At 40.6% G+C, this 11,129-nt stretch overlaps 1 protein-coding gene and 1 non-coding gene across 2 annotated transcripts; one reads left to right on the forward strand and one right to left on the reverse strand.

Moving 5' to 3' along the window:
* Positions 1-1,346: 1,346 nt before the first annotated feature.
* Positions 1,347-1,420, forward strand: TRNAN-GUU. Its single transcript has one exon. It is a non-coding gene; the product is annotated as a tRNA-Asn (tRNA).
* Positions 1,421-2,056: 636 nt separating this feature from the next.
* LOC101761470 (protein CUP-SHAPED COTYLEDON 3) lies at positions 2,057-5,663 on the reverse strand. The gene is made up of 3 exons (XM_004982809.3): positions 5,403-5,663; positions 3,568-3,833; positions 2,057-2,782 (listed from the first exon to the last, which is right to left on the reverse strand). The coding sequence occupies exons 1-3, from the start codon at positions 5,569-5,571 to the stop codon at positions 2,324-2,326; spliced, it is 894 nt and encodes a 297-aa protein (XP_004982866.1). The 5' UTR covers positions 5,572-5,663; the 3' UTR covers positions 2,057-2,323.
* Positions 5,664-11,129: the final 5,466 nt, after the last annotated feature.

Consider the following 11,129-nt stretch of genomic DNA (forward strand, 5'->3'; position numbering starts at 1 on the left):
TAAATTTTCTTCTTTTTTTTTTGTTTGGCTTTTGCGCGTTAACATTCGCTGTGATGCTGGGGGGTGAGCTGTCGTCCTGCCTATGCATGTAGGCCCGGCTCTGAGCTAATGGTTGGAGCTTATTTGGTTGTGTGGGGTTGTTCATCGAGTTCCTTCTGGTTGTGGGGTATTTTGAGGTGATTTGCTGTTCGGTACTCTTGTTGCATCATGAAAAGTGATGTCTGATGTTGATTATGTGATGAAAGGAATAAAATATACAGATGTTTTCTCAATCATGCGTATGCATAGTGATTGATTGTTGCCAACCAATCATTTACACTCCTTTTGTAACTTATACATGTATTCATGAAAACATACAACGAATTTTAAAATAGCAACATACACTAGTTTATAGAAGGTTATCGCGCATAGTGAGGATAGATTCATTCACAAATATAAAACATAAAAAAAGAGGTGTGAATGGAGTGTGCGTGCGTAAGGAGTTGATGTGTTTGTGTGTGTATGAACAGCAGTACCCAGATGAGAGGCTTGAAAAAAAAAACTTCGTCTTCATCTTGAGTCTGCATAATGAAACCTTTTTCCTTTTCTTGTAAACCTACTTTCATGATGGAGCTCATCTCCTCACAAAAACATTTTTTCAATCATCCTATAGAAAAGAAAACAAATCATAAGCTCGTAGTATTGCTTTTAGTTGAGAGCATAGGATGCTGCATATGTTGCGGATTACAACAATAATCAGGTAACATTAAACTGCTAATATAGCAAAATTCGATCTTTTTATCAGTGTATTGTTGCTACCTTATGAATTCTCCCACAACAAATAGAAAATGACTTGAGCAACCGGTAAACCCCTCATGATATGATAATAAGAGCAAGGTTCACAAGCCATGTCGCAAAATCAAATTTGGTAGTGACATGGTGAAATCATTCAAACATCAACTGTGTGTAACTGTGTATGTGTTATTTCATTAAGAAAAATAAAAGGGTGTTATTTTCCCTATTTTCTCAAACAAAAAGAGCACTGCTCTTGCCTCTCCTCTCTTATGTATATGAAGCAAAATTTTATTTTCAAAACCCCCTCCTTTTACGGTGTGGCACAATTTTTTTTTCCAGTTTCTTGTGTTTACTTGTTATCATTGCATATTTGTCATCTTCGATGCTTAGAACACAGGAGATTGGAAGGTGTAGCTGTACAGGTGTGCACGAGAAAAGTGCACATGCTCTTGCAGTGCAAACATGCGCACAAAGTTTATGGTTAACAAACAGCTACAACAGCACGGTTGGTGAGATGAGAATGGAAACAGTTTCTATATTGAAATAAATAAGAAAAGACACCACATCAAACAGCTGGAATAGCTCAGTTGGCCAGAGCGTGTGGCTGTTAACCACAAGGTCGGAGGTTCGAGCCCTCCTTCTAGCGTCAATTTTTCATTTTCTGTATGGGCTTTTTTCATTTTCTGTTCTGCGCTGGATTTGAGTGGGCCAATGTTCGCTCTGGGCTTTTTTCGTTTTGTACTCTGCGCTGGATTTGAGTGGGCCAGTTTTCGCTCTGGGCTGGAATCGAGTAACTTAATTTATTTTATTTTCTGCTCTGGGTTACGCTCTAGGCTGGAATCGACGCACTTTAATTTGGGCGGGCCAAATGTAAAAAAGAATGTGAAATTCAGGGCCGGGCAGTCGGCGGCCTGCCACGCACCAGATGAAATGTGAGTTATCGTTTTATCTTTCCTGGCAAACCGTAGACACTCACATGCATGCACACTTGCTCCTACGAATATACGCACGTAATCCTATTCTTATGATCACCTTCGAAAAATTAAACCCGACAATTTTCGAGATTGATGAAGTCACCACTGACGCCTCGCTGTCGACAGGCACGTCGCCTACCACTGAAAATGCGAGCACCAGTACCGATTCGAGAACTCAAATTTTGATGGATAAGTTCCACCACAAGAAATCTTACCAGCTGAGCTATGCTCGGTTCGCTTTACTAGCTTATATTGATAATGTCTTAATAATGGGCTAATCAAATGAATATGCCAACTAATCGCTCTCCCTGGAGTCAGCCGTCCACTTTTATTTTCCGAATAAGCCAGCCATCCACTTACAACTTCATTTTTTAAGTACAAGAAGATAACTAATTTGTATTTCTGGAAACTATGTAGACACAAATTCACAATCACAATTTGATACTCCCTTCTCGCTCTAACCCAAACTAGCAAATCTTCTGAACTACACTGCAATTTCTCCACTGCATGTAATGCAACTACTAAACTGTACATACAAACTTAATAATTCATAGCACCACTACTCTCTCAGCCAGCTAGAAGTAGAGCCCGCAGCCACCCTGCGCCTGCGCGTACTCCATCTCAATCTCCCCCAGGCCGTGCTCCTCGAACCCCACGTGCCCCAGCGCCATGGCCACGGCGGCATCGTCCCCGCAGCCGGCGTTGTGGGGCGCCCCTACCGCCACGCCATGGTGCACCACCGGGCTGCAGTAATCCAGGAAGCAGCTGCTGCCTTGCTGCAGCATCGCCTGCAGGTTCATCAGCAGGGCGCCAGACGAGCTGCCGCTGCCCGTGGTTACTTGGCGCTGCTGGTAGAATCTGTCCGCCGGAGCCGCCGCCGGGTCGGGTAGCGAGCCGAGGAACGCCGGCGGCGGCGAGGAGGGCTCAGCAGAGACGGTGGCGGTGTGGCCGTTGTGGATCCCGCTGCTTCCTGCCTCTTCGCCTTCTGACGAGAGTTTCATCTTGTTGAACACCCTGCATAGTACCCAGTCCTCCTGCATGCCAATGTCCAATAACATTAATTGGCACGTGAGGAAATGGCAGGTCCATGCACTTGGCTTGCAGCTGCTTCTGCGGATAAGGTTTGCATGTAGGACACGGCAGATGACGATTTCTTCTTTGTTTGTTTTATGCATAAACATTATTCATGTATATGTGCATGATGAAGCCGCCACAACTGAAAAATGTGTTTTGTATATCTTTGGCTCGGAGTACTTTTCAAATCCGAGCTTACACACATGCATGCATATTGCCACCCTTTCTGCAGGTCATTTTCCACCGACGCTACGGACAAAATACCACTCTAGAAAATGGAGTATACTTTTATAATTTTGTGTCAGAGACAAACGATTTAAGCTAACACAAGGGTCTAAGGCGTGCCATTAGCATGATAATACGCTAAACCAACATGTTATAGTTTAAGAACTCCATAAAAATTGTAGATATATACGTGGTACACATTACTATTTGCACATTGCCTCGCACTCAATATTGTTTAGTTTTGTTTCTTGACGAACTTTAGACATCATTACTTATTAATCTATCTGGTCCCAAATTGTAGGTTGTTTTGGTTTTCTAGGTGCATAATTTTTGCTATGCACCTAAATCTAGTGTATGTCTCTATAAACTAAAAAAGTTAAAACAACCAACAATTTGAAACGGAGTGAGTATTATTTGCCATCATTTGGGTGATATGTCTTGAGGAAGCTACCAGCCAAGCTGCTAGCTATCTTAGTGCCGAAGATATATCTCGTATGGTAAATTAAGTTATATTGTGTACCTTTGGTGGCGAGTTAGGTGTTTCGAGGCGAAACTCGTGCATGACCCAGCCGGTCTTCTGCCCATTGGGAGCACGGCCACGGTAGAACACCAGCGTCTTCCTCATGCCAACCAATTCGCGCGTGGCCGGCTCATGGACCACCCGGTCCTTGCCAGTCGCCTTCCAGTAACCCGTCTTGGTTGCACGGTTCGTTCGCGAGCCCGTGGCGTACTTCCTGTCCCGGAAGCTGAAGAAGTACCACTCCTCTGCGGTAAGCTTAGCCACATCTGAAATTTTGTTACAAGAACATATATTGCATGTCAAAATCACCTCTCATATATATCATACATTTTTTTATTTTCTTTTATTTCTTTTTTTATTAGGATATGCTCAAATTAAAGCTTGATCATGTTCTAATTAATTAATTGTTTGTGAGCTGACAGCATGTCACATGATCGTGTCCCTAGTGAAGAAGCACATAGCTGACAATAACGCCTATAAGCATAAGAGGATGTGATTGGATGCACACATATGAGTTGGCACAGTGCGAATATAGTGACGCTGTTATGGCCCTAGAAGTGGACTCCGTCGTTGGTCCCTCGCGTGCTGGAGTTCTGTGAGACGCCATCACAAATTATTGGTGCCAAGCTAGCTAGCAACCGCGCATGATAGTACTTGTGCTCCGAGTAAGCCGAATAATACATATATGTCTGTATCAGACCATATGAACAGAAGAAATTTCCCCAGTATCTTCGAATTAATTAAGGCTAGAAGATCATACACCCATGTACATAGAGGAGAGATACACATGTATTATACATTTAATTTCTAAAGTGAATAGACTCTATATTGTTTAATAAGGCTAATTAAAGTGACTATACTTGTACGCAGAGAGATTCTAAGAATCAAGAAAGCAACTATACGTATAGCTAAGCGCGTAAGTGGGTAGAAAGATTGCCAATGATGATGTGATCAATCAGGAGCCGGTAGCAAAGATGATGAGAAACAAGAAACTAGAATTGCCTTCAAAGAAAAAAAAATGAAGCACGAACATGTTGATTTTTAAGGAAATTAGTTATGTTACATATGCATATATACTATTGTATAATGCATTCTTCACATGAATAAATTGGTTATTCTACATACATATACTTCTATGACGTTTAGGACAAACAATAGTTTAGTTTATTTTTGAACTAATTAGCTTGTTTGTCTAAATATCATATGTTTACTCCCTCCGTCCCAAACTACTATTCATTTTGGTTTTTATAGATACATAGCTTTTATTATACATCTAGATATATATTATGTCTAGATATATAGCAAAAGTTATGCATCTAGAAAAGCCAAAGCGAATGGTAATTTGGGAACGAGGAAGTAGTAATTAGTAACTTACGTATCTTTGTGCACTTCTCTATGGCACTCATGGTGAAACCGTTTTCCGGCACATCAATCATGCAACTAACACATGCATACAGTAAGCTTTCTAGAGTTTTTTTTTTTGGGTAAAACGGCAAGAACCTTATCATATACAGCACTTGTGAAGAGATAGTGCTGTCTACTTGTAAGTCGTTTTGAGATTTTTAGATTCGCAGTTTTTTGTTATATATCTAGATATAGTGTACATATAGATGAATAACAAAATGTATGAGTCTAGAAATGCCAAAACGACCTACAATTTGGGATAAAGGGAGTAGTAGTATGCAAGAGACGGTCACATAATTTAGGACAGGCGGTAAAATGATGTTCAGCAAAGTAGAGTGGCCCTCTTACATATGAGCCAAAAAAGTGAAGACGATGCCGGTGAAGATAGAAAATGCAATGATGATTATATATAGTTAAAGGAGCTTAATTACCGGGAAGCTCCCATGGCTCACGGGCATGGAGGTCGACCTCGACCAAGGTCCCCGAGGCGACCCTCTGGTTGGCCACCTTGTTGCGCAGGTAGAAGCACACCAGCTCCTCGTCGCTCGGGTAGAAGCGGAAACCCGGCGGCAGCGCCGAGTCCATCTCCCTCAGCCCCATCTACCAATCCTCCGATATGATCCCCGCTCTTTGGGTGGTTTATTTCTTGAAGTGGCAAGTGTAAAGAATGAACGAGGAGGCGAGGTAATGGCGGCTCATATATAGCTAGGGAGAGCCGGAGAGGGAGGAAGCACACGGGTCGCCATGCCAAGCTGGCTAATTAATCAACATGGCTAAGACCGCTAAGAGAAGAGCTAGGTCGTTAGATGACGTGGAGTTAGTTAACTGTATTTCTTTTTTTACTTCTGCGAAAGAAATTAATTATATTTTCTTGGTGACTTTGGGACGGGTAGAACCGTAGGAGAATGAAATGTGTCCTCTGTCGGCAACTCGGCATCTATCTCGTCATGAGATATACAGAGCTTAAATAATAATACATGCTCAGGCTAAGCGCCTCACGCTTCCCTGCTGTGTTTGGAAGAAGTTTCACAAGCCCACTGTGGCAAGAAAGCTCAACAAGATCACAACACTGCCTGTGCTTCGGGGCACCAAGGAGCATGGACCCCCGAAGACTAGACATAATGGATGTACCTTTTTGCACCTTGATCGATCGAACAGTACAGTTCGGGTCCATCCGCCGTTAGACCGGCGTTTAAAGAAACAAGATAAGGAGGATACGAATCCAATCCTAGTGATCATTTAAGATCCATTAACTTTACTGTGGAAACTAAGTACTCCATCCATCCCAACTTTCACTATTCATCTAGATATACACTATATCTAGATATATATAGTAAAAATTACGAATCTAAAAATGCCAAAACGATTTACAATTCGGGAGGGAGGCTTCTTCCTGAGTTTTAAAATATAAAATAATTTAGTTTTATCTTAAGTTACAAATCTCTAACTTTATTAAATTTATTTATAGAAAAATCCAACAACATCTGACATACCAAATAAATTATTTAATGGTGGGTTTATTAAAACTACTAAATTGATGCTCTATAAACTCAATCAAAAAGAGGGAAGTCTGACTTAATTAAAGCAAAATTAAAATTTCTTATATTTTATAATGGAGGGAGTAGTTCCACTCATACAACCACGTATGGGTTCCTCTCGATACAAAAGATATAGCAAGTAAGACGAGATGAGATTAGACTTAGTCACAAAAATTTACGAGTTTAGAGATGGTTACAAGGTCACATTTCTTTTTACGCGCGATCAATATATATAATCCTCGCACTGTTAGTGTTAGAGTTGTAGTAGGAGCATATGTGTAGGCGTGTGCGAGTGAACGTGTGCACCTAGTGATTAGCCAAGGCAGTAGTCATGTACAGAGACATGGATGGAGAAGGTGACTAGACCACAACAAGAATCCTTTGCCTCTACGTGGAAGGCTGTGACGCCAGATGACCAAATCATACAAATTTATATTCGGATTTATAAGGTGGTAGTTATTACGTGTGAGAGAATGTTTGCATGCGACAACCAAGCTAGTCACGGGGAAGCACGTTAAATGCTACTACTAGTACTATTTGATTTTGCGAGCTAGCAACCGCACCGGCCGCTTGCAAACTATACAACCAAACACAAACAAAAGCAAAAGATCTGACAGAGATCTTGATGGTGCTCATAACGAACACGCACACCGATCACAGGCAGCATGCAGCTTGTGACGAGCTAATTAAACTACAGATTCCGCTATCCTACCATCAACCGACGAACCATCAGCACTCAGCACTGCTGCGAAAGTAGTTACTTGTCACGAGACATGCAATTAATCGAATATATTATTTTTTTACTAAACATAGTAAAGACGTAGATGTCCATATACACTCATCCCTATTGTCGGCAGACTTAAGATTGATGAAGTCACAAACACACCTCGTTATTAACGGAATACGTCGTCTACCACTGAAATAATATATATAGCATCAGTTAAACTCTAGGTAAATCCAATAAAAATACAAGTACCTAAGTCGAGAACTTAGACCCTGCTAGATAGATTCCACTACGAGTAACATTATCGATCACTGAACTATGCTCAATTCGCAGTCAAACATATTACTAGCCGAGGGATCATCGGATCGAGCCGTCGAGTGATCAAGCGGAGCCGCGCGGCTTTCCGGCGGCCCCAACGGCCGAATCGCAAACTTCTGGCCCACGATTTGATCAGTTAGCCCGGACGGCCACGCAATCAACGACCGGGGGATCGACGTGGACGCGATTAGCAACGTGAATGAACACGCGCGGAAGGAATCAGTAGCGTGTGGCTCGCCGCAAACCCCAGCGCGTGCATGCAGGAGGGACCAAGCTAGAGCGATGATATATAAGCACATGTATAGCTATATTATTATGTCCAGTAACTTTTAGCATTACCGGTTGTAAGTGATGTATAGCGATTAACAATGAAAATGACTACCAAGATAAAAGAAAAAAAACGAAACCATGAAAAAATGGGTCGGTATAGCTTCTCTTCCCATAAATTCCATGTATATATATTATTGGGATCTTTGAATACACGTGGTGCTTTAATTTTATAAACACGTTATTATTCACCTAATTAGCTCTTAAATTATTTTGTTGAAAGAAATCAACTTGAGAGAACTAGAAGCTCAAATTACTCTTCCCTTATGTGAACTGAGATGGATACAAGAAGACTAGAGAAGCCAATTAAGGGCGCTGTGCCGTCCAAGTCCAACCACCGGTCAGCATGTACAGAGCCAGGCTTGACCTACACATGAAAATATATACCTTTGGATGTCTGGCATCTTCGAGAAAGAGTTAACGAGAAATGATTTGTCATATGAGGGTGCGTGAGAGAAATAAAGAGATGTGCTCAAACTAACAAGAGCACGCCAAATAGTTGAACATGACGGCTTGAGAAATACTCCCTCCATACTCGCAAAGGAAGTCGTTTTGGACAGCAACATGGTCTCCAAAGTATTACTTTGACTCCTTGTTTTTATAAAAAAATTTATTAAAAAGTGATATATGTATAATTTTATGAAAGTATTTTTCAAGACAAATCTATTTATATGACTTTCACATTTCCAAACTCAACAACTTAAAAGTTATTCATGATTTATATTCCCAATGTTTGACCCAAGCCTTGTTCAAAACGACTTCCTTTGCGAGTATGGAGGGAGTATTGAGGATATATGTACTTTTGTATTGGAAATATAAACAAATACGAACAATCAATACTTCAATGAACAAAAAGTCAATGCTATGCAAAGATATATCAAACGGACAAGCTTCCAAAACCATATGCTGTCGACCACAGACAGCGTGGCTCGAGAAATGTGACTAAGGGGTGTTTGGAGACATGGACTAAACTTTAGTCCCTGCCACATATACTAATTAGGCGTATTAAATATAGACTAATTATAAAACTAATTGCATAAATGAAGGCTAATTCGTGAGACGAATCTATTAAGCCTAATTAGTCCATGATTTGACCACGGTTTATGCAATTATTTTTATAATTAGTTCACGTTTAGTCCTTCTAATTGGTATCCAAACATCCGATGTGATCTGAACTAAAATTTAGTCCATGGATCCAAACACCCCTAAGTCAAATTATTTGACGGTGGTACACGCAATAATTGTTTGTTGTATGGCATGTAACAAATGGTGTTTCAATTGGCATCATTTTTTTATGACATGTATGAGATGGCAAAATAAAATCCGTCAGAAATATTGTGATAGCAGACATGTTTTGATCCACTACTTGAACCGTTGCACATCTCGTTAGTATTGAATCTTTCTTTTTTGGCACAGTGTTTAGTGGAGTGACCAACGGTTTTCTTAGTATATTTCAAGCAGTCATAATAGTAAATATATTTGCCACCAACAACTTTGACAGATTGCCAACAACATAGTCTCCACAGAGACAAACTCATTGTCCACAGCTTTGTAGCCAGTTAATCAAATGTACTAGGAATTGTTGGCCAATTTTTTAAAACTACAGGGAGGCATGTGGTGCTCTCGATTTCCTAGGTTTATTCTAGGAGTTCCTAATTAATGGTGCTATTTTTTTAAAGGTAAGCAATAACGTGCACGTGGATAGTAGGACACTTGTGTTGGCAACATCAATTTAAAGATTTGCTTCGAAGGTGCTTATAGATTTAGGGTTGTGCATGCATATATTCATAAAGGCAAGTGCGCGTGTATGTTTTGCAAAGAAAACCTGAGGAAAATTTGTCACTCTTTGTAGTGACAAATGTTTGTGAGCCACTTTAGGTGCCTTAGAAAACCCCTCAATAATATATGGTGGAAAACAACATATATAGTCGCCCATTCCTTCCCCTGGAAATTGCAGCAAATAAGGTTTTTAACTTTTTATTTGTATGGTCTTGGTTAAGAGGTGAGGGTCCTACTTTTTGCACATACTAGCCTGGGTTTCCTTTTTTCCTTTTCTTTTTGGTAATGGCTACGTGTATACATGATTACCACGGCTGGAACATCACATTTCATGTTAGAGTAAATTAAAGCTTCCTTGCTCATAACAATCGTCATATCCGATCCTTGGATTGTTGATAATTAAATTATGTTATAATCTGACTATTCCCATGGCAAGTGGAAACGAACCGGACAATACGGGAGAATTTTTCTCCTACGGTTGAAAGCGAACAAAGAGGTGCATCATTAGGGTGATGAGCGTGCAATGGATCACCAGGTGAAGTTAACTTCGATTCAAGAGATTGGCATCGACGAGACGACGACTAACCATTGCGTGTAGTCGTGACGATTTGAGAAAATGTTTGAATCCTTTGACACTTCGAGGCTCACACGTACAGATAGACAAATCCCGAATGTCTTGAAGCCGATGTTGATCGAGCTAGAGCATTTAGTGCAATGCATGGGAAAGGTTGACGATGATCGACGAAATGGAACAATCAGGAGAGTTCATTGCTCTTCTTGTACGAACCCTAAACTGAAGTTATTTCGATGGTGACATCGCTTCTGAAGCGCCGGCGTTGTCAGGAATACCGCTCATGCTACGTTCACAACAGGCGGATGCAAGGATTCGTTACGTATGCAAACTAAACCTAACTACTAGGGAATTAACCTTTTGTAATTGACTAGTCGAACAAAAAAATTGAGACGAGGACCGTGGCTTGCTCAGTTGGTATCGAGCATCATATCACCAAGCTCGTAGCTATATAGAAGGAAAAAAGTTTGATCATATCTCCAAAGTTCCCGGTGAGAAAAAGAAATAAGTCAAATTGAAGAATAAATTAATACGCTTACGCATGTGATCCTGTTTTTTTCCCAGATAATGTCAACCTACTCAAGGAGAAAGAATCATTCCATGATTATTATAAGCATTAGCAAATGCTACACAATCACAAATAGACCGTTTGTAGAAAAAACACATTAATGTCCAATTCTGAAACTAATCAACAATATGCGGAAAGCAATGAAATGTATTGCTTACACTTCCAATGTTTGGCACGCCTGGGTCAACAACTCTTTTTGGTTCTTGTTGCTGCGCTGCAAGTGGAGCCAAAACCATAGCCAGTACATTCAACTAAATAGAACCTGCAGAAAATTTTTATGGTAGCATTTGTGGCAAATACAACATCATTTCTCGTGAGCCAAATTGCAAAACA

The sequence above is a fragment of the Setaria italica genome, chromosome IX, assembly GCF_000263155.2.
Source record: "Setaria italica strain Yugu1 chromosome IX, Setaria_italica_v2.0, whole genome shotgun sequence".
In the NCBI taxonomy this organism is placed as follows: Eukaryota; Viridiplantae; Streptophyta; class Magnoliopsida; order Poales; family Poaceae; genus Setaria; species Setaria italica.

Excerpts from the sequence above, each read along its gene's own strand:
- LOC101761470 (XM_004982809.3), bottom strand. The coding sequence starts at position 5,571 with ATGGGGCTGAGGGAGATGGACTCGGCGCTGCCGCCGGGTTTCCGCTTC. Across the intron at positions 3,834-5,402 it reads TGAGCCATGGGAGCTTCCCG|ATGTGGCTAAGCTTACCGCA; the intron begins GTAATTAAGCTC and ends ACAAAATTTCAG. Across the intron at positions 2,783-3,567 it reads CACCTAACTCGCCACCAAAG|GAGGACTGGGTACTATGCAG; the intron begins GTACACAATATA and ends ATTGGCATGCAG.